At 60.7% G+C, this 22,474-nt stretch overlaps 1 protein-coding gene across 4 annotated transcripts; it reads right to left on the minus strand.

The window, feature by feature from the left end:
* Positions 1-1,995: 1,995 nt before the first annotated feature.
* MKNK2 (MAPK interacting serine/threonine kinase 2) lies at positions 1,996-17,451 on the minus strand. 4 transcript variants are annotated; one of them, XM_059489851.1, is made up of 15 exons: positions 17,370-17,407; positions 17,098-17,177; positions 15,102-15,183; positions 14,841-14,942; positions 14,640-14,737; positions 13,636-13,715; positions 13,087-13,160; positions 12,902-13,006; positions 12,507-12,562; positions 12,118-12,213; positions 10,650-10,844; positions 10,395-10,559; positions 10,250-10,293; positions 8,927-9,008; positions 1,996-2,991 (listed from the first exon to the last, which is right to left on the minus strand). In XM_059489851.1, exons 2-15 carry the CDS (start codon positions 17,143-17,145, stop codon positions 2,740-2,742), a joined length of 1,479 nt encoding a protein of 492 aa, XP_059345834.1. In that variant the 5' UTR covers positions 17,146-17,177; positions 17,370-17,407; the 3' UTR covers positions 1,996-2,739. The 4 variants fall into 4 exon arrangements, with proteins under 4 accessions (XP_059345834.1, XP_059345833.1, XP_059345835.1 ...); XM_059489850.1 differs by having other exon boundaries at positions 1,997-2,991; positions 17,098-17,272; positions 17,370-17,451; XM_059489852.1 differs by lacking the exon at positions 1,996-2,991 and having other exon boundaries at positions 6,430-10,026; positions 17,098-17,272; positions 17,370-17,451.
* Positions 17,452-22,474: the final 5,023 nt, after the last annotated feature.

Raw genomic sequence — 22,474 nt, forward strand, 5'->3', positions numbered from 1 at the left:
TTTGGGGATGAGGGAGTGATCCCTGAGGGGAATAAAGGGATGATCCATGAGGGAATAATCCCTGAAGATGATGAGGGGCCAAACCTGAGGGACAGTTTTGAGGCCTGGATCATTTCCCTGAGGAGCTACATGGAGGGAGCGTCAAGAGGAGCAATCCTTGAGGGATTTTTGATCCCCAAAATCCTTGAGTTTTGGGGATGAGGGAGTGATCCCTGAGGGGAATAAAGGGATGATCCATGAGAGAATAATCCCTGAAGATGATGAGGGGCCAAACCTGAGGGATAGTTTTAAGCAAAAGGGAGCATTTCCCTTAGGAGCAATGTGGAAGGGACAGCAAAAGGAGCAATCCTTGAGGGGCAGTTTTGGGGATGAGGGAATGATCCCTGAGGAGGATGAGGGCACATCCCTGGGGTGGAAGGAGGAGGAGCAGGGAAATGGGAATGATTTCCCGAGGAGCAATGAGGGGGGCAGGGCGTGAGGGAAGCAATCCCTGAGGGGCAGTTTTGAGGGATAAGGTTCCCTGAGGAACAGTGTGGAGGTGTGACAGAAGCAATCCCTGAGAACCAGTTTGGAGATAATGGCGATTCCCCAAGGAGCAATGTGAGGGGGTCAAAGGGGAGCAATCTCTGAGGGACAATTTTGAGGGATAAGGGGAGCATCCTGTGAAAGGGGTTATTCTGAGGAGGATGAGGGAGCCCAGAGAGCAGTTTGTGAAGGGATGAGAAATGGGGATGCAATTCACAGAGAAGATGTTGAGAGTTAAGGGGCTGAAGGGGGTCAGTGCTGGGGGTGAGGAGCCAGAGAGGTTTGGGCCTTGTGGAGGTGAAGGTGAATTGGGGGTTTTCCCTTCATGAGCTCACACACCAGCCGTTCCTCTGCAGCAGACCCAGGCCTCCAGCAGCCCCAGGCCCCTGCTTCATTTCATGCCCAGCAATTCCTCACAATAATCAGAGTTACTGACTGCTGCTGACACAGGCCTGGAGCACCACATTACCAGGCCCACCACAGGCATTACCCTGCACAAACCCGGGAGCCACAGCACCCTGATCCCTCACCTGGTCGTGCCCTGCTGCTCCTGCTGGACCTGCTCAGCCACAAACCACTGGCCAGTGTTGTCCCCACCGATGGCATCTCCTTGCCAGGCAGTGTGAGGTGGAGATGGTGCAGGGGCAGGAGGCGGCTGCAAAGCAGAAGATTAATTAAGAGGCTGTGCCACTGCCTCCCTGTGATCTCAGTAACTGAACCGTTAAAGTGATTTATTCTTTGCAGGGTAATTACATTCCCCCTCTCTCTGTTATCTCCCCTGATCTGTGCTGCACACACACACAGGCAGGAGCGGGTGTGTGGTCCGTGAGCCCATGTGTCAGAGGGGAGATGGCCTGGCTGCCCCTTCTGCCTCCTGTGCCTTGGTGTTACAGCTTCTGTAGCACACAGAGACATGCTGTTTGTGTGGATTGTGTGCTGTCTGTGTGGATTGTGTGGATTTAACACTTCCAGACCCTCACACAGCTCTGCGATCTCCCCATGAGCCACTATGGCCGGACACAGCAGTGCTGCTACTCCACTGATTTTGACTGAGAGTCCAGCCTGGCTTTGTATTGTGTTATCAATACCCATTTCTGCTGCATTCCGTGCTGTCATGTTCCCTGCTGCATTTTTAAAGGTGCATTTCACATGCACTAGTTTGGGAAACTCCTATGCAGAGCTCTTGTCCTAACAGTCTCAGGGTAGGCAGGAATGAGCAGGAGCCTTTAAAATCACAGAACCATAGAGTCATTAATATAAGAAAACATTTTTAAGATCAAGTCCAGCATCACCCCCATGCTCACCAATAAGCCATGTCACCACATTTTTTTGAACACTTCCAGGGCTGGAAATACAGCATTTTCGAGTATCTATTTAGAGTATTAGAAATAGTATTTTTCAGAGGAACAATCCTTTTTCCTGTGAAATCTTTCATTTATTAATAATAACCAGGCATTCAGTACAGCCGTATTCTCTCTTAAAACGCTGCATCCTTTCCTCTTTAGCACCATTTCCTCGGCGCATCACTCCCCCCTTTCTGGCCCAGCTGCTTGCACAGATTTCAGCGTCACGCTTTTCCCTCGGGGCCCTGCAGCCTGGCTCGCTGCTCAGCCTGTCCTGCTTGCGGGTGCTCCTTTCGGGCCACAAACATTAGAGGGAGCTGGAGACCCGCAGTGCCCGGTGGATGGCTGGACGCGGCTGAAGGCTGGCAAGAATGGCCTGCAGGCACGTCCCGAGCGCCAGGGGCTCACCGGCTGTGCCACCGCACACGTATCCAGCTCCAGGAGTGCCACTGAGGGGTTTCTGCCTTGCCTGGGACGTGCAGGATCATCCAGCCCAGCCCATGGGCTGAAGTTTCTTCAACACAGCATTCTCTGCTCCAAAATCTCAGCAAATTCATCCTCGCAAACTGTGGTGTGCCTGCCAGGGAGGACGGTGCTTCTCCATCATCTGAGGAGGGCATTCCACATCCATTCCTGCCCTGCCTGGGAGGTGCAGGATCACCCAGCCCAGCCCATGCTGCTGGTGGAAGCTGAGTTTCTTCAACACTGCTCCAAAATCCCAGCAAATTCACCCTTGACAAACTGTGGTGTGCCTGCCAGGGAGGACGGTGCTTCTCCATCATCTGAGGAAGGGATTCCACATCCATTCCTGCCCTGCCTGGGAGGTGCAGGATCATCCAGCCCAGCCCATGCTGGTGGAGGCTGAGTTTCTTCAACCGTGCTCCAAAATCCCAGCAAATTCACCCTTGACAAACTGTGGTGTGCCTGCCAGGGAGGACGGTGCTTCTCCATCATCTGAGGAAGGGATTCCACATCCATTCCTGCCCTGCCTGGGAGGTGCAGGATCATCCAGCCCAGCCCATGCTGGTGGAGGCTGAGTTTCTTCAACCATGCTCCAAAATCCCAGCAAATTCATCCTCACAAACTGGTGTGCCTGGCAGGGAGGACGGTGCTTCTCCATCATCTGAGGAGGGGATTCCACATCCATTAAATCTTCCAGCACCACCAGCTCTGTGCTGTGCTCCCTGTGCCAGCCCTGCCACCCTGCATCTGACACATCCTGGTTATTCAGCCCTTGGTAAAGTAAATCAGGGTGATTTGTGTTGTGGCAGGAGCCAGAGGCTTAACTCAGCACCAGTGTAAGGAAACACAGCCTTGGATCTCAGGGATAATGGATCTGTGTGGGAGACTCACCCTGGTGCTGTGGGATAGAGCGATGGCTTTGCTGCACAACCCAGCACCAACCCCACGGTGATCAGGGGTGTGTTAGACCAGAGGAATAAAAAGAGGAGTGTCATACGGGAGACTTTACAATCCCAAAAATAAACCTGGGAACAAACACTCCTATAAAAGGCCCGGCGTCATTATTTCTGGGTCTGGTAGCCAACAGATTCCTTCAGAGATCAGGCACTGGGCAAAGGCAGTGCTGTTTTAGCTGGGCCATTCACAGGGTGAGCAAAAGCCTCACCCCAGAAGTGATGCTGGGCAGGGAAATCACAGCTGGGGTTCAGCTAGTGGGATAAAGGCTGACCCCATCCAGGGTGTCACAAGGCTACAAGCAGCTGGAATGAAACCAGTGGCACCAGAGTGCTCAGAGTTGGAGAGCAGAGAATATCTGGCCTTTCTTCACCTCATGGAGACAGAAAAAACATTTAGAATGTGTGCTCCAAGCAAAAGCTGGAAATGTGTGCTCCAAGCAAAAGGCAGGCAGATGCAGCTCTCCCCTGGCCGAGCAGCTCACCTCAAAGGAGGCATTTTAGGATGTAGGAAGCTCCGAGGGAGACTGCATGGCAAAGACAGAGACATGGCAAAGACAGAGGAGGGCAAAGTGGGACCTGCCAAACCTTGTACCTTAGCACAAAACCCTGATCTAAACCTCCAGCCAGGTGAGAAGGTGACTCAGGAGGCCCAGGGGCCACTCCAGGCACGGGCACAGCTCTCCTGGGTTTTGGGAAAACCTGACCCTGCTCTGCTCCTGCTGGCCAACCACAGCTCCCATTGTCTGTGCAATGCCACCCAGAGCTGGAATCCTGTGGCAAAGCCAGACCTGCACCCATGGCTCTCCAAAATTCACACTTCACCATCCAAAACCACAAACAAGGCTCACCAAGGCCTTCAGACAGTGGAGGAATCAGACATGCCATGCTGTGCCAGTGCCACCCAGGCTCCTGGTGCAGAGGGAGCAGGCACAGGAAACACAGGCAGGGCCAGACCTGTGTGCTGGGCTCTGCACATCACTCACTCCCTGAGATGGCTTCAGAGGGAGAACCTGCACACACCAGTCAAAACCACACCAAAATGGCACATCCTACCAAAAACCACCCCAGATGGCTGGTTTGGGTTGCCTGGATAGGAGACACGACTCTGCAAAATGCACTGGAGTTCTTTCTGTCTCTGCCCCATCCCAGAAAACATTTTAAAAGCACAAAAAGGAATTAAATTTTTTGATCCAAAGCAGCTGTTTTGCATCAAAACACACTTCACACCTTCCACTCCACATTGCCCAGTGTGGGTTTGGGGTTCACTGATGGTTCAGGAGAGCAGTCTGGTCTGAGGGAATGTGTGTTACTCACTCCAGGATGGTTTTTTGGCAGATGTTGAATCAAAATGTTGGCTAATCACCCAGGTCATCATTTGTCCCGAGCAGAGCTGGGCTCAGACCCAAAGTACTGAGAACACTTCATCTTTGCCCCTGCCCAGGTGACTCAGTGCCCTGGGCTGAAGGCAGATGTGACCCCACCAGTGCTGCAGCCACTCAGATCCAGCCGTGACCTGATGGCTCTGTTAAATCCTGAGGCCAGGCAGATGGCACAAAGCCACCACGTCACCCAAGCCTGGCTGTCCCCCTCCATCAGCCAGGCCACCCTGGGGCTCTGCAGTGGCCCCTTCCCTGTGGGCCAGCGTGGGTGCTGCTCCTGCTGTGGGGCTTTTCTCCAGGGCAAATCCACATCAGGGTATTTATAGCGCCCTGATCCCGCCGGAGCCTATTTTGGGCTGGTGCTCAGGCACCAGAGCAGCACAGGTTATTTTAACCCAGCGCTGGGTTATTTTCAGAGCTGCCCTTCTCTGCACGTGCTCAGGAATGGTTTCCAACTACCAGGCGCTTTCTGGGCTTGGGGAAACTGGGGAAGGGGGAGAAGAGGGACCATGTGAAGGAATTTCAGAGATTTAAAGTTAAACCAACATCTGCAGCAAAGCTGCACACCTGTCTGGGATCCAGCTGTATCCTTTGACACACCTGTCTGGGATCCAGCTGGAATCTTGGAAGGAGGATTGTCTGCAGGACACCTCTTGGGCAAAAGGCAGGAGAGGAAAGATTTCTGAAGCACGCAGCTGAGGGCCCAATGATGGTAAAACAACATGCAAGAGAGGAAGAAGAGCCAAGAGCTGGATACTCCTAAAATGTCCAGGGTCACCAGCTGGCCCCAGAACCCAGGAGGGAGCAATGGCTTTGTTCAACAGAGGCAGGAACAGCACCATGGGATGGGACATGCTCCTCATCCTCAGCACGGAGGGAACCCCAGCTCTGTTCTCACCACATGCCATCCTGGAACAGCCAGGGAAGGGAGACTCCTGGGGCCACCCTGTCCTGATCCAGATGCTGCAAGGAGCAGCTGCAGCATTTACCAAGCAGTGAGCCTGGATTCTCAGAGCTGGGAGCAGCAGCTGGCCCATGGCAGAGCCCACAGCCCATTCCCCAAAGCTGGGGCGTCATGGATGGGGTTCTGCCAGGGCAGCAGCACCATGGCAATAACATCCAGAGGGATCCAGCTCCATCCCCCAGCATAGCAGCAGGGCTGGAGAAGTCAGGATTTAAAATTTTTATTTTAAATTCCACAAGGTCTTGCCTTGTCCATGTAAGAAAGTTCAGCAGGGCCTCTACAGCCTTTTTCTCACATCCTGATCCCCAGCCTCCAGTCCCCACTGCCTTCCCTATGCCACCACACTTTGCTCTTGCCTCAGTGTCCCCCTCTGACCCATGGAGGGTGAGGGGGATGTGCCAGGAGTGTCTCTGGGGGTGGCAGGGCAGTCCTGAGGCCACTGGGTGCAGCTGGCAGGGAGCAGAGCCCTGCCCCTGACCTCCAGCTCCCATTGGGATTGTAGGATCACACCATCCACTGGGACAAGTGAGTCAGGGCTGAGCCTCTGCCAGCCCCTATTCCTGGCCTCCCACCCCAGCCACACTCCCACCCCCTGGGCCAGCAGCAGGCTGGGAAGGAACAAGTGAAAGCTGGGAAGGAACAAGTGAGAGCTGGGAAGGAACAAGTGAGAGCTGGGAAGGAACAAGTGAGAGCTGGGAAGGATTATGGGGAGAGGAGCCCCTGGACAGAGCAACACCCAATTCCCCAACCCCCCCATCCATCCAACATGCCCCAGCTGCCACAGCCACCTGCCCACCATATAGGTCTCAATGCATTTTTATTAAATTCTTACAAAACAGAATACAAAATTCTGGCATCAACAATTGTTATAAAGGAAAACTTCAATTCAGCTGTATCAGATCACCTGGTACATACAGTAAAGTGCTTCTTTTTGTGTGTTTGTTTTTTTTCTTTTTTTTGTTTTTGTTTTTTTGTCTTTTTTTTGTTTTTTTTTTATATTTTCATTTTAATTTCCCAGCCAGCCCCTGAGCAGAGGCCGCTGTTGCACAAACCAACAGTGCGTTAACGTGACTCTTGTTGAACCAGCTTTGGCAGTCTTCATCAATTGTAAAGTGGAGAAAGTTTCTCCTGGTTTGATAAAAAAGAGTTAGCTTCACAGTAAACATTTCTAACCAGTTCTAAGTCGAGTTAGTTGGCTGGAGGAAGGGTGGGGGGGAAGAGGAGGAAGCAAAAACACTTAACATTTCCAGCTTTAAAAAAAAAAATTTTTTTGAAGTTGGTTTCCAAGATAGATGCTCTATGGGGGGGGAAGTTTGGAAAGAGGAAGAGGAGGAAGAAGGGTGCTGGGGTCGCTGGTGCTGGACCATGGGAGCATCTGTCTGGAAACCGCCCCGGGAGCAGTGCTGGCAGTGGGGAGGGGACGTCTGGCCCTGGCACAAGGGTGTCCCCAGCCATGCCTGCCCTGCCAGGGTGGGTGCCCAGCGCTGCCACCAGCCAGCCTGGAGGTTTTCCAGTCCATCCCAGCTCTAGATGCATTTAAAGATTCTCTACCAATGCACAGACCTGAGGTCACCCCCAGCACCGTGCCAGGGGTGCCAGGGCCACACCAAACCCCACCCAAAATACAAAGCCAAGCCCAGGCCGAGCTCGGATGCTCCCAGCACATCCTCCAAGTCCCACAAACTCCCACAGCATCTCCTGGCTGCACATCCCCGGCCAAGGACACCCATGGGACACAGGCAGGGTCACCCAGGCCTTCCCCAGAGTGTGTGGTGTATTTATATATAGAGATATAAAAGAGATCGCTCTTATGCGTCGGGGAAAAGGGGAAACTCAGTTTGCCAACAAAAACAGCATGGGGGACAGATAAATTTTGGAGACATCCCCCTGCCATCCCCTTCCCATGATTTTTTTTGTTTTTTAAAAAAAGGCTGCAGCGTGCAGCATCAACGATAGCTTCACAATACCAGCTCAAGGCATCGCGTACTGTACATCATTCAAGTATTTCTTAATATAAGACAACAAGGAATTATCTACAACTGATAAAACAAAATAAGCTATAAAAAGTAACAACGTACAATCAAGATGGATTTTTTTTTTCTCTGTTAAAGGAGGCCTCTCCAGGGTGTCCTGGTGCCTGTGGGGAGGGTCTCCCCTCACCACTGCCTTGCTCCTCCCCACCCAGCACAGTGGGACTGGGGACACACAGGGGAGAGGGAGATCACAAGTGTGAGGCAGTTTTGGGGGTGGGATGGGGATGGAGTCACCCTCCCCAGCCCCCCTGGGGCAGCAGAAAGGCTGGGAAGGGTGAGAGAAGATGGCCCCTGCCCTAAACTCCATCAACACCCGAGATCATCATCTCCCAAGATAACACACACACCTCCCTGAAACAAAAAACAACATATATTGCATAGTATTGCTGTCAGCAGTCTTAAAATAAAAAGGAGAACTTTCTTTTTTTTTTTTTTTCAGAGACAGCGACTGTCTTCAGCTGAAGACCCAGGGAAGTCTGTTCCCCAGCTCAGAGCTCCAAACCCTCACCCGTGCACACGATGGGCCGAGGCTGCTTTTGCAAAATATAAAGCTCAAAGCACTGAGTCAGAAGGGACAGGAGAAAGGTGTGAAGGGGGCACTGCCTTCCCAGTGGGATGGGGGCTGGCAGCAGGCACAGCTTGGTGGCACAACCCCAAGCAGTGCCTGTGGCAGGGAGCAGGGGGTGTCAGGGGGATCTGGAGGCCGGTCTGGCCCTGAGCTCCCCTGGACAGACCCAGAAATCAGCCAAGGGCCTCGCCCCGACTCAGCATCCCGAGTCCTTCCCACCCCAAACAAACTCCAAGGAAAGGGCAACGCCGTGCATGGCTGAACACACGTGAGCAGGGATGCACGTGCATGACCACCCACACCAGCGCTCTCCCTGCTCAACACCCTGCTGCTCTGACCCCAAACCTTCCAGCCCTGCATCCTGAGCTGTCCCCAGGCTGCTCCCCTGTGCCCTGGCCTTTGGCTGCTGCCACCAGCCTGACTGCTCACCTACTGGCACCTCCGGGGCATTGGGCACCCTCTGTGCCCCCCAACCCTCCTGCCACGGCAGCCTCGGGGCCAGCCTGAAGCCACGGCAGGTCTCACTGTCCTGCAGCAGGTCCTGATGCTCTTTAGGGGGTCCTTGCTTTCCACAGAGCACACAACTCCTAGAGAGTGTTTCTGGCTGCTCTGGCCACCCTGAACACCTCATCCCCCATGCACTTCCCCAGGGGCACAGCCACCAGCCCTTCCAAAACCCAGGGTGCAACACCTGACCTGGCACAAGAGCACAGCCCTGGATGCCCACGGGGAGCCGCCAGCCGGAGCGTGGGAGGAAAGGAAGACATCTCTCTGTGCCCTGTAGAGAAGCACAGCTGGCAGTTTAAAACCAACAGTAATTAAAAAGGAAAGGAAAAAAAAAAGGGACAAAAAGAAAAGGGGTGAATAGCTTATTCTGGAAGCAGGATGCTGAGGAGAGAAGGTGGGTTGGGCGCTGCTCCCTTGCTGGCACCATCTCTCCCCAGCCTGAGCTGTTCCCCACACTGTGTCCCCCTGGAGCTGAGCTGGGGACACCCCCAAGCACAGGACAGAGGGGCTCCCCACACCTCCCAGACCCCCAGGAAGGGGTTTTTGTGGGATCTACCCCAACAAGGAGAGAAACCTGCAGCTCCGAGGGGAGGGACGAGGTTAAAACGCAACTCCCGCTGTTGAAAACGCGACCGAGGGTCTTTTGTTCACAGTATGAAATGAGCTGAAATCGTCAAAGCAGCCGCGGATACAAAGAGTCCTTTGGTGTCAGGGAGGGGGAAAAATGTCAGAGGAGAAACCAAGAGCTGGGAAACAAAAGTCCGTGTGTCTGTCAGATGTCCTTGAGTGTGCCCTGGGTGAAGCAACCTCACACTTGATTTAATACCTTTAAAAAAAAAAAGATCTTAAACAAACCCTCCCACCCCCAGACCTACAAGATCAGCAAAACCTTGGAAACCAGCCACAGGGACGAGTCCTGATCTTGTCACTAGCCAGAAACTGTGGGGTCAGGGAGGGAAAGGGGAGGAAAGAAAGGAGGAGAAGGGGGGACATGGGGTACAGCAGGTGTGAGGGGCACCACTCAGGCTTGGTCGGCCACCAGGACCAGCGGGGCCACCAGGTGCTGCCCAGAGGCCACTGCCTTGGCCAGGCTGCTCTTCTGCCGCCGCTTGGCCAGCTTGGACTCAGAGGGAGGGGAGAGCTGCATGGCCCGTGAGGTAGCTTTGATGATGATGGGTCGTGCTTCCTCCTCCGCCTCTTCCTCCTCGTCCTCGTCATGCCGTGTCAGCTGGCGGTTGACAGCGATGGCCTCAGCAGCAAAGGAGGTGAGCTCTTTGGCACTGCTGTTCCTGCAGGGGAGGCACGGATCAGGGGGGTGTGGGGGGCTGGAGGGAGATCAAACATCCAGGTGTCCCTCCTCACATGCTGGCCATGCCTGGTCAGACACCAAAAATCAAACCCAAAGTGGCAGGGCTGCCCAGACACAGAGTTGTGGCAAGCCCACAAAAAGCAGAAGGAACAGACAGTAGCGCTGAGGAGTGGAGTCAGGATTCAGGGGGAACCCACACTCACCTCTGCAGGATGATGGGGGTTGGCAGGGTATTGTCCGGGGCACACTGCAACAAAATGCAGCCAGTCAGAGCCGGGATTGTGCAGACAGGTGTTCCCCACCCCGGATTTTGGGAGCAGAGAGTGGGGAGAGGACATCAACACTCACCCCCTGCACCCAGGGGTGCTCCAGGACCTGGGCTGCGCTGAGCCGCTTCTTGGCATCTCTCACCAGCAGCTTGGAAATGAGGTCTTTGGCTCCAAAGGAGATGTGTGCCCAGTCCTTGTCAGGAAATTCATACTTCCCCTCCTGGATGCTCTCAAAGAGCATGTTCTGAGCAGGGAGAGAAACAACAGGGCCTCAGCCAGGAGTGCTGCAGCCAAACTGGGGGTGGGTTTGGGTGCTGCTGGGTTCCCCACTCACCTGGCAGGTGTGGCACGCCTCACCCCGGTCCCAGCCGCAGTCAGAGCCGCAGTGGCCCACAAAGGGGGGGTACCCACTCAGCATGATGTACAGGATGACACCCAGGCTCCACAGGTCACAGCGCTTGTCATAGATTGAGGCCTCCTCGTTGAAGGCTTCCACCACCTCTGGGGCCATGTACTCGGCTGAGCCACACTGTGGGGACAGGCAGGGTGAGCGCCAAGGGAGGGGACAGACAGGGCAGGGGGTGAGCCCCAAGGGAGGGGACAGACAGGGCAGGGGGGACTGCGAGGGTCCTGCCAGATCTCTGGGGCTGCACCTCTGAATGGAAGGTGCTCCCCAGCTTTGCTCCTGCCACATCACCCTGCTGGGTTTCCCACCACAGAGAATGCCACAGACCCACCTCTCTGGGGTCACCCAACAGCAGCTGCCACCCCGAAGGAAAAAAATAATAAAGCCTAAAGGGTGCAACCCCCACGGCGCAGCAAAGCCGGACCCACAGGACCCACAGCATTGTCACCGCCCAACCGGCTCGGCGGGACAGCCCCAGCGCCTGGGAGCGGCCACGGACTCGGTGGGACGAGCCTGCCGTGCCTGTTCCTGCTCCCCGGGCCGTCACGGGCGGAGCCGCCGCGCAGGATCCGGGGCGGGAGGAGTTAACCCGTGCAGGGAGAGGCAGAACCAGCGGCCCCATTCCCCTATCGCTCCAGGGACTCTGGGGCTTTCCAGCACATGACCCGCAGCCCACACAGGCCCCGTGACCAGGGCAGAAAAGAGCTGCAGCCAGCAGATAATCGCCCCGTAACGAGAGAGGCCTCCCGACGAGGGGCCGGCCCCAGCAGCTGATGGCACCGCAGGAAAACAACCCCGCAGCCCGATCCCGGCTGAGAACGGGGGAACTCGGGACACCCCCGAACTCGGACCCGCCCCGGAGGAGGCGTTCGCGGGGAAGGAGGGGCTGGGGTGTCCTGGCTGTTGTGCTCCCCGCATGGGCTCGGCTCTGCCCTCCCCGGCACGATCGCACCCAAAACCCGGGCTGCAGGGCGATACCGTGCGGGGGCGCCTGCGGCTGGCGATAAGGGCAGCGCGGCTTTCTGCGGGGGATGGCATCTGTGCGACACGGGGACACCCGGAGCTCTCGGGCTGCCCACCCCGCACCGCGGAGGCTCAGCCCCTCTCCCTCGCCCACGAACGGGGAGCCGCGGCCCCCAGCCCGGTGCTGCTGACCCAGTTCTCCCGGCAGGCTCGGCGAGCTCGGGCTGTTGTTGCTAAGGCTCACGGCAGCCCGGGCGCTGCGCCAGCCCCCGGCCCCCCCGCGTTATGTAACCGCATCTCGCCTGCCGCGGCGGGGGGGGACGGGGGACACGCTGCATCAGCGACGGCAGCGGCGAGCGGGGGGTGTCCGTGCAGAGCCCTGCTCCATTCCCTGCTCCGGGAACCCCACAATGTCGGGGGCTCCCACGCTTACCGGGGTGAGCAGCTCCGGAGTGGAGATGGGGGAGCAGTCGCCGTTCAGTTTGATGCCACTTCCCAGGTCAAAGTCGCAGATCTTCACTGGGGAGACCTGGGGACAGAGGGGAAGAAGTGGTCGGTGACCCCCCCAGCATCCTGCAGGAACCACAGCCGGCAGCCCCCAGGGACCACAGCCGTGTTTTCAGGCCACAACTGCTCAATGCCAGGTTGTGTCATGCTTCACACCACGCTGTGCTGTGGCATACGGGGGTGTATGTGTCCCTGGCAGGACCTGGCGTGTGTGTGTGTGTCCCTGGCAGGACCCTCCTGCACCCCCCCACCTGAGGAATCACCCCCCACCCCAGGCAGCACACCCTGCACCCACCCTGGCTGCTCCCTGCTCACCTGGTCTGGGCTCTCACACAGGATATTTTCTGGTTTCAGATCCCTGTGTGCAATCCCTGGGGGCAAAAGAGCCAATGAGGGTAAAAATCCCCCTCCTACAAGAACTGCTATAGTGTAAAGTCTGGGGGTGGCACAGGGACCCCCTCCCTCCCCACCCCATATCACTGCCTGCACCCTGGCAAAAGGCAAAATTTGCTGCTGGCCCCGAATCCCAACCAAACTGGAGGAACAGGATCTGCACCACAAAAAGCCTTGTGATGCAGCTGGGCCTGACCCTGCGTGCTGGGACGGGCACTGTCCCCTGGGCAGAAGCATGGGGGGAGGCAGTGACACCCCTGGGAGGGCCCAGCACACCCCAGGGTGTCCTTGGTGGCACCTGGGGCATCCCAGCTCACCTTTGTTGTGCAAGAAGTGCAGGGCGCTGGCGATATCCTGCACCACCACGCTGGCCTCCAGCTCGTTGAAGTGGCGTCTCCGGTGGATGTGGGTCAGGATGGAGCCTGTGGCCAGGTGAGAGCAGAGCTGGGGCTCGTGGGGGTCCTGCTGCCCCAGATCCCCCCCACCCTGGGGCTGCACTCACCTCCCCTCATCTTCTCAAACACCAGGTAAAACCTCTCCTCCTCCTCGAAGAACTCAATCAGCTCCAGCACATTTCTGCAGGGACCATGGCGTCAGTCCAGCATCCCCCCAACACCTCCTGGGGTCCCCCCCACAGCCCCATCCAGCACAGGACCCCGGCAGGGATGTGGGATGGGAAAACTGGGCTTGCAGTGATTGAAACCACACGGCCAGGGCCCCCCTGGCCGAATTCCAGGAGGGAGAAGGGCTCGCAGCGCCCGGCTCGCTCCTCCCTAATTGCTCACAGCCCCTCCAGGCCCGCCCCACACACAGCAGGGGCTCGGCTCGGCTCCAGCTTGGCCACCGAGGCCCTGCCGTCATGGCAAACCAGGAATGACCCCTGGGGATGCTCCACCAAATGTCCCCTGGGGATGCTCCACCGCGGCCAGCGGGGCCAGGGGGAGGGAGCGTGGGGCAGAGGGCGGGCTGGCTGTGGCCCATGGGTGTCACAAGCATCAGCATCAGGTCCCGGCCCACTCCCGGTGCCCAGCGTGGGGGATGCCCCCCGTACCTGTGTCCCTGGCACTGATAGAGCATCTCCACCTCCCGGAAAACCCTGCTCCGGATGTGTCCCAGGCGCTTCTCGATGATCTGGAAGGCCGAGAGGGGGAGGCTGAGCGCTGCCAGGGAGGGGCCGGGCACTGCTCACCGCTGCCCCTCCGGCGCGGGGACCGCGGGGCCGGGCGGGGCTCCGGCAGCAGAACAGGCTGTTCCCGGCGCCGGTGCCAAGCGGCAGAGCCGTGCCAAGCCGCTCCCTCCGGGGCCGGGGCCAGCAGAGCTCCATGTGACGCTGGAGCAGCACAGGGCCCTATGCCCCACTGGGTGCTGGCACGGCGGGGCTCGCTGCCCGTGCCAAGGGTGGGCAGGGGGACACCCCACACGGTGGGGAGGGCAGATGGATGGGTGCTGTCATTGCCCTTTGGGGCACGCAGAGCACTCCACCAGCACAGCCCTCTCTGCTGCCTCAGCTTCTGCTCTGGGGCACCCAAAGGCCCCCATGGAGCGATGGGGGAGGCAAAGGTCCTCCAGCATTTGGCTGCTTTTTGACACAGGGCCCATCCCAGAGCCCCCCGTGCCATGGCTCGGAGTGTGTGGGGTGCGGGGACAAGGGACCACCATCCCTGACCCCAGAAGCTCACCCCAACCCCCTCCAGCACCCACATGAGAGAGATCTCCCTGGAGTGAGTAGGAGCTGACCACCCTGCCCAAGTCCCCAGACACATCCTGAGTGTTAATTTAGTCTCTGGCCTGCCCTCATTGACAGAGAGGAGCGTGGCTAAGGGGGGTCACCGAGGAGCCCGAGCTGGGTGATGGCAGAGGTCGGTGTGCCACCACCACAGCCCAGCACTGCTGCATCCCTGCCCCTCTCCCTTCCCTCCAGCCCATAAAGCTGCAGTCCTGAGCCAGCACTGATGGTCCTGGGAGCTGGGAGAGCCCCAGGAGGGGAGGGCAGAATGGAAACTGAGGCAGGGATGGGAGGACAGCAGCCCTGTAGCCCCAGCAGGGGAGCTTTACCTTCACCGCGTACTCCTTGTTGGTGATGAGGTTCACGCAGGACTGCACTCTGGCGTGGGCCCCTTCTCCCAGCACCTCCTCCTGCAGCTGGTAAACATCTGCCAGGGGAGAGGTCACCTGAGCTGCAGCCCCACTGTGCACAGCCTGGGGACACCAGGAGGGCCCAGCCCTGCCCCGGGGTCCCTGAGCAGCCCCGCTCACCTTCGAACCTGCCCGAGAAGCTGTCGGTGGCTCTGCAGCGCTTCTTCTTCTTGTTCCTTTTCTTGGCATCAGGGATGTCGATGGGTTGACTTGAAGGCATGTCTGTGCCAGGGCAAAGCCAGCAGTGTCAGTGTCAGCCATCCCTGTCCATCCACAGCTCCCCCAGCACTGCCCCCAAAGCCCTCAGGCCCAGATCCCAGGGGCAGGATGGGAGGGAGGATCCTGCTGGGAGGGAGCCCCTGAGGAGCAGCCAGGACTCACCGGGACGGGGCGGGCACTCGAAGTTGAAGACGGGCTCCAGGTGGTTGGACTGGTCGAACTCCAGGTCGAAAGGGTTTTGCCCCTGTGGGAGCCAAGAGCAGGAGTGAGGTGGCAGCTGCTGGATCAGCCACCACCAGCTGCCACCCTGAGCCCAGCGTGCTCCAGCTCCTGGGACACATTCTGCTCACTGCCCCATGGTGCAGGACACCAGCCCATGGTGGGACACGGCAGAGCTCCAGGGAGAGCCAGAGGATGAGGAGGAAGGCTTTGACCACATCTCCTGATGGGGATGGTGCTGCAGGGTCACTCCTCCAGCCAGCCCCAGGCCAGCACACGGGGGATGACGAGAGGGACCGCAGCCGCCCACACCAACCCAACCCCAAATCTCCACCCAAACCTGAACCACGGTGAGGTAGGAGGGGAGGAAGAGAAGTCACAGGGCAAGACAGGCTCCAGAGCCACCCCGGCATGTCCTCCCAGCTCCCTGCAAGGTCACAGTGGCTGGAGCCAGCTCTGTGGACATGGTGTACACCAGGCTGCAGGACACCCCCGACCTGGCCTGGCAGGATCAGGCCTCACTCCAAACCCTCCTGCACCCCGGGATCCATGGAGGGCATGGACCGGCTCCTTCCCCCATGCTGAACCCCAGTGGCACCCGAAGGGACATGGGAACCCTCTGCCTCCTGCTCCCCTGAGCCACCCGTGGGACGGGGCAGCACTAGGGGCGAAAGGGCCCCCTCCTCCCCAGGATTATGAAATCTGTTTGGGTGGAGGTGGCAGCTCCAGCGGCGTTCCCAAACCCGCCCGGTGCCCGGGCCGGCTGCCAGCCCCAGCACGGCCAACCCCGGCCACCGGCAGAAACACCCAGAAGGCTCCTGTTTACTGCAGCCCTGGGGGGGGCCGGGGGTCCCCAGCGAAACGGGGGGGGGGGCAGGATCACAGCAGGAGCACCCCGCACCAAGCACCACTCTGGATCTCCGGGACCAAAACTCTGCTGTGCTGCATTTTCCCAGCTTTCCTCCCCCTCAAACCCTGAATTTGGGGAGCTCAGCATCGCCCCGCAGCTGCTGCCCCCCGGGACGAGCCCCGGCAGGATGGGGGGCTCGGGGCCTCCGGGAGAGGCACGGGGGTGCACGGAGGGCAGGGGAAGCACAGGGGGGCACCGGGGGGGGGCAATAGGGGGCCGGGGGGCCCTGCCAGCTGCCGCAGCACTGCCACACAAAGGTCTGGGGGATGGGAGGCTGCGCACGGGCTCCGTCAGCTCAGCCGAGGTGTCCCCCCCGCATCCATCCCCGGCCACCGCGGGGGGACACAAACCCCGGCCAGAGCCCACCCGAGCGGGAGCGGGGGGCACCGCCACGAGGGGCGGGTTACGGGGACCCCCCCGCACCCCGAAGCTGGAGCGAAACCGAACAAAGAACCCCTCAAGCCACAGCCAGGGGGCGGCTCGGGAAGGGGGGAAGCGAATGGAGCGGGAGCACAGGGACCCCCCCGCACCCCCGAGGTGACAGCGGCAGGTGGGACCGGGGGTGACGGGCCCGGGTTTGGGGTGCCCAGGGCATCCCGGGGCGGGGGGATCGAGCCTCGCACGGTCCCACCGGGCCGGGCCTGGGGAGCCCCGAGACCACCCCCACATCACAGCCGGACCAGGACGAGGGGGTACAGCTGAGAGGGGGGAAAGTGCAGCCAAGGCAGCCACGGGGGATCCCCAGGGGAGCTGCAGCATCCCAGCGCCCACCCGAGGCATGGGGGGAGACACTGAGCCATCGCCGGGAGCACCGCGACCTCCGGCACGGGGGGACAGGGGGGTTCCTCTGCACGGTTTGGGGGCAGCACCTCCGGAGCTCCTCAGTTTGGGGGTGTCGGGGGCGGGGCAGGAAGCGGCCGGGCCCCTCCATGCCCGGGCAGGGGATGCAGCGATGCGGGCACAGCCCGGCCCTGCCGGCACCCCGGAGCCCCCCAGAGCATCCCGGGGAGGCGGGGAGCACCCCCTTACCTTGAAGGAGCGGTGGAATCCCGGGATCTCTGATTTCTTCTGCACCATCTTGCTGCGGGGGGGAGCGGGGGGCGGCGTTGCTGGGAGAAATGAGGGGGGGGCGGCAAAATTAAAAAAAAAGAGGATGGGGGGGAGGGAGGCGGAGGGACGGGCAGAGTCCGGGGGTGGCCGAGACCTGCGGGGAGATGAGGCAGAGCGGGGGGGGGTCAGGCGGTTGCGGCCCCCCCGGATCGTGCCCGGTTCCCCCCCGAGCCCCCCGGGCCGGCGCTCACCGGCGCGGCCCCGCAGAGCCGCCGCTGCTGGTGGTACCGCAGCCCGCACCGCCGCCCGCTCCGCTCCGCGCCGCTCCGCCGCCGCCGGGGGGGACGCGCCGCCCCCGCCCCCGCCGCCTTTATAGGCACGGCCGCGGCCCCGCCCCGCCCCGCCCCCGGGCCGCCGACACCCCCCCGGCCAGCCCCGGGACGGGGACACCCCGCCGGGGACACGAGCGGGCACCCCGGGCACACAAACAGCCCCGGACAGGGCCACAGAACCCCCCCGGACACCCCCCGGGGACACAAACACCCCCGGCCAGGGTCACAGAACCCCCCCGGACACCCCCGGCACACAAACACCCCTACCGGGGACACACCGGGGACACAAACACCCCCGGCCAGGGCCACAGAACACCCCCGGACACCCCCGGGCACACAAACACCCGTCCCCGGGATACAAACACCCCTACCGGCCACTCAGCGGGACACAAACGTCAGCCCCGAGTACAGACACAGTCCCCCCCCCTAGGCACACAAACAACTCCCCCCCCGGGACACCCCAGAGCCCCGGGCACAGGGACAGCAACACAACCCCCAGTGCACCCCCCGGACAAAAACTCCCCCGTGCAGCACCGGGGGACACAAACGCCCCCTTGGACAAGCAAACAGCCCCCCCCCCCCCGAACACCCCAATTCCTCCTGGAGACACAAGACCCGCCCCCGGGCACTCACACTGGGGAAACAGCCTCCCTAATGGGACACCCCAAAGGCCCCCCGGGACCACCCACAGCCCCTCTCGGGCACTCACCCGGGACCTCACCCCCCCCCCGGATTCCCTCTGGGGACACCGCACCCCCCTCGGGCACCCCCCTCGCTGCACCGGGGCACGCTCTGTGGGGCTCCGGGCACCGGGACCGCCCCCCCGGTACCCTGCTGTGCTGTGGGGAGGCTGGGGACACTCCTCGGAAGGGTCCCTGCACCCCCATGCCTGGCACCCCCTGTGCTGCACCCCTTTGCCACCCCCCTGTGCTGCACCCCAAGCACAGGGACACCCCCCTGTAACCCCCCTGTGACACCCCCCTGTCACCCCCTTGGGCTGCACTGAGGCACAGGGACACCCCATGTCATCCCCTATGCTGCATCTAAGCACAGGGACACCCGTGTTCAGGACCTGGTGGCAGGGGAGGGGTGTCCCCTGAGCCCCCCAGCCCACTCAGGTCACGAGTGGAGCAGAGCTCAGCTCGGCCTGCACCGGGGGGCGGCAGAGCAGGGGTCACGTCCCTCTGTCCCCGCGGGCCACCAGCGGCCGTGGGGAGCAGGGTCGGGAGCAGGACCCCCCTCCCGGCGCGGTGACCCCGTGGGAGCCGCTCCCCACGCGTGTGTGCGACAGCCCCGTCCTGTCCCGTCCTGTCCCCCCCGCGCCGCGTGACGCCAGCGGGGGCTCAGAGCAGACGCGCTCGGTGCGCGCAGCGGCTGCGCCGGGGCCGATGGCTGCGGCACCGCGGTGACTTCACCGCCCGCCTCGCGCATTGGCTGCGCCCGCCGCCGCCACGGCACCCCGGACCCCCCCGGCACCGACACTGGCACCTCGGACCCCCGTGTGACAGCCACCGGCACCCCCGGACTCCCCCGTCACAACCATCGGCACCCCCAGACCCCCCCGTCGCCTCCACGGCACCCCCAGACCCTCCCTCAGCCATCGGCACCTCCGGACCCCCCCTCAGCCACCGGCACCCCCGGACCCCCCGTCACAGCCACGGCATCCCCGGAGCCCCCCGTCACCGATACCGGCAGCACCAGACCCCCTTGTCACAACCATCGGCACCCCCGGACCCCCCCATTATTGCAATCGACACCTCCAGCCCCCCCTCGTCACTGCCACCGGCACCCCCGAACCCTCCCTCGCCGAATTCAGCCCCCCTGGACGCCCCTCAGTGCCGCAGCACTCCCAGGCCCCCCTCAGCCATCGGTACTCCCGGAGCCCCCTCACGGCCAACGCCGCGCTCAGACCCCCCCTCACTGCTATCAACACCCCTGGACCCTTCCCCTCCCCATCGGCACCTCCGGACTCCCCCATAGCCATCGGCACCGCCCCCCCCAACACTGCCGCTGCCCCCTGCCCTGCTCTGCCCCCCAACCTCCTCTCCCCCGCTCCTGGGGGGTGTTTGCGGGCATCTGCATTCACCCCAAATCCCGGTGCCAGCCCGGTGTGGGGTCACCAGGGTGGGCTCCTGGCCACCCCCCCCAAACCTGCCACATTCCCGCTTTTCCGGGCCCTCATGGCTCCTCCTGCTCCCTCACGCCGGCCTGGCTCTGCCCGGGCCTTTGTTTGTTGGTGCTGCTCATGAGGGCTCCCCACTTAATCCGGACTTGGGGGGGTGAGTGGTGGTGCCCCCACTGCTGGGGGGTCCGCAGGGGGACAGGGACAGTCCCTTCGCCTCCTGGGGCTCCTGAGGAGCCACGAATCCCCAAATCGTGCCCGCCACCACGTAGGTCATGGAGCCGGGAGTGACGGGGCAGCACAGCCGGGCCACAGCCCTGGGGCCACCAGGGGTGCCTGGCGTGGGGAGACACCCAGGGCTGGGCTGGGGGGACACGCTGGGCTGGGGGCTCACCCAGGGCTGGGTTGGGGCTCACCCGGCCCATGGGTGTCCCTGGTAAGCTGGGGCAGTGGCAGCGTGTTCACTGTGTGTGCCACGTGTGCCATGTGCTGGCTGCATGTCACGTTACCTGTGTGTCCCCTGTGTGTCCCCTGTGTGTCCCCACATGTCACCGTGCCCTCTGTGCACGCCTGGTGCGTGCTCAGTGCCCACCCCTGCTCCCTGTGCGGCCCTGGCGTGACCTTGGCGTGTTTGTCACCCCTGTGCTGGTCACACACGCTCAGTGCACACTCAAGGGGAGGTTTCCAGCCCCAGGGACACCAGGACAGGCTCCTCTTCCCAAGGCTCCCCTTCCCCGTGCTGGTCCCTGTGGAATTGGCTGCCAGGGAATGTGCACAAACCCACACACGTGTGTGCAAGGCCAGAGCGTGGCCCAGGGGTGTTTGCACGAGCACACACACACCTACATGTGTCCATGTGTTGTTTTGTGCCTGCACACGTGTCCATCCCAGTGTGCCACCCGTGTTTCCCCCACGGGACCAGGGTTCCCCCTCTCCTGCTGGGCACAGGGTGCAGCCAAAATCCCCAAAATCCCCCCTGTGAGGCCCAGCCTGGCCCCCAGGTCCCTGCACTGGTGGCTCCTGTGCCCCTGGACAGTGGAAAAGGCGAGCACTGGCAGCTCACAGAGCACAACTCAGCCCTTTCTAATGTTTTTTTTTTTTTCAGGGAAACACAAATTTTGATACATCTGAGCTCCCTCTCTGCTCCTGATCACATCCAGTGTCCCACGGGTGCCAACAGCAGCGAATTCCCCACGTCCCAGTTCTGCTCTGGATGCACTCATGATGAACCCTCCGGCTGTGTCCCCACGGTGTCACCTGTCCCCACACCAGGACCCCAATCTCGTGGGGTCTCCAGGAGCTGTTGGAGCCCCACACTCCAGGACCGGCCGAGGGAAAACAGGAAAGTGAGCGGGGCTGTGCCGGAAGGCGGCTATTGTTGGCCAGGGAGCGGAGGGAGCGGCGGGGCCGGAGGCATCGCGGCCACCCTGTCACCCCCTGTGCCCTGAGCCACTCAAGGTGGCTGCTCACCCCCCTGGATGTGCCCCAGTGTGGGCAGGCTCTGCTCGGGCTGTGCAGGGCTTCCCCTCCCACCCCACTGCTCTGCCTTGGAAGGGAAAATAAATAAACTTTTTTTTTTTTTTTTTTTTTTCCATGTGTTACTTCCCCGGCCCAAGGAGGGCTCAGCTTCCCGGCCCTGGGAGCAGGATGATTTGGAACTCTCTGGCTCTGTGTCAAATGAAAAAATCCTGCAAAAAAAAATGGAATTTCCTGCTGGGCAGAAATCGGAGGTTTGACACTCCTGGAGCTGGGGTGGGACAGGAGGGATGGGAGGGACACGGGGCCAGGAGGGACACAGGGGACACCCTCCCCCATGCCCAGGGCACACACGGGCTCACGGCCCAGCTGGTTCCTGTGCTGGTTGATCCTCCATTTCCTCCTCACCTTGAAGACACTGGGAAGTTTTGGCAGCTCCTGCCAGGCCCCCAGTGCACCCCAAATTCCCCCTGCCACCATGGGGCTCTCCCAGGGACACAGCCCTGGTCCCTCAGTCCCCATCTGCTGCAGGGACGGGGCTGGGGTGAGCCCTGTGGCTTTACCCCCTCATTTCAGGGCTGTCCCCCTGCCCAGAGCTGCCCAGAGTGTCCCAGGGACAGCAGGGGGACAGGCAGAGTGAAAGGGGTCACAAGGAGGGGGATGGTGGAGTCGTTCCTCAGTTTCCCCAGCTGGAAGAGGTGCCATGAGGGGAGAGAGTAGCTGGAACCCAGCATGGAAGCTGCACAGAAGTGTGTCCTGAGGGAGGGCACAAACACACCCTGGTTTCACCCCAAAAGTCCTTGAAGGGAGGTGCCAGCTCAGTGGGGAGCATCCTCCCTCGCCATCACCCAGTCCCTGACAGCCCACACCAGCCAAAACCCAAGGGACAAGGACATGGAGGAGGTGGGATTGGGATGGGGCTTGGCCCAGGGATCTGCTGGAAAGATGGAATCAAGTCCTCCAGGAGGGAAATCTCTGCAGCCCCCAAAACAAGGGGCAGGAGCTGCAGGAGCTTTTGGGGTTGGTGGGAGAAGGGCAGGGACAGGGCTCATGCTGTGCCACAGTGGGAGTCCTGTCTTAGCAGAGAGCAGCAAATGGGAAAAGCATTTCCAGGAGGACTTCAAACACCCCAGGCTCTTTTCACCCTCCTCCACCCTCCCAATTCCCTGGAAAGGGGGAAATGTGCAGCAGCAGCCCCAACCCCTGCAGCTGTGTCACTCTGGGGAAGCCCAGGGACGTGGCAGGAAGAGGTGCAGGCTGGCACGTTGCACATTTTCTTAGAAGGAGCAGAAAAACTCCCAAACCATCAAAAATTCCCCCTGCTCCCTTGGAAAGGGCACTGAAACCACAGCAGGGCCTGTACACCCTATCAGTGCTGGCAGCCTCTGGGGTTAGCAGGGATTTGTTCACCAGGACCAAAAACGAT

Source organism: Ammospiza nelsoni, chromosome 27 (assembly GCF_027579445.1).
Source record: "Ammospiza nelsoni isolate bAmmNel1 chromosome 27, bAmmNel1.pri, whole genome shotgun sequence".
Taxonomy (NCBI): Eukaryota; Metazoa; Chordata; class Aves; order Passeriformes; family Passerellidae; genus Ammospiza; species Ammospiza nelsoni.

Excerpts from the sequence above, each read along its gene's own strand:
- MKNK2 (XM_059489851.1), bottom strand. The coding sequence starts at position 17,145 with ATGGTGCAGAAGAAATCAGAGATCCCGGGATTCCACCGCTCCTTCAAG. Across the intron at positions 10,560-10,649 it reads AGGCGTGCCACACCTGCCAG|AACATGCTCTTTGAGAGCAT; the intron begins GTGAGTGGGGAA and ends CTCCCTGCTCAG. Across the intron at positions 9,009-10,249 it reads ACCCCCATCATCCTGCAGAG|GGCACAGAGAGATGTCTTCC; the intron begins GTGAGTGTGGGT and ends GCTTCTCTACAG.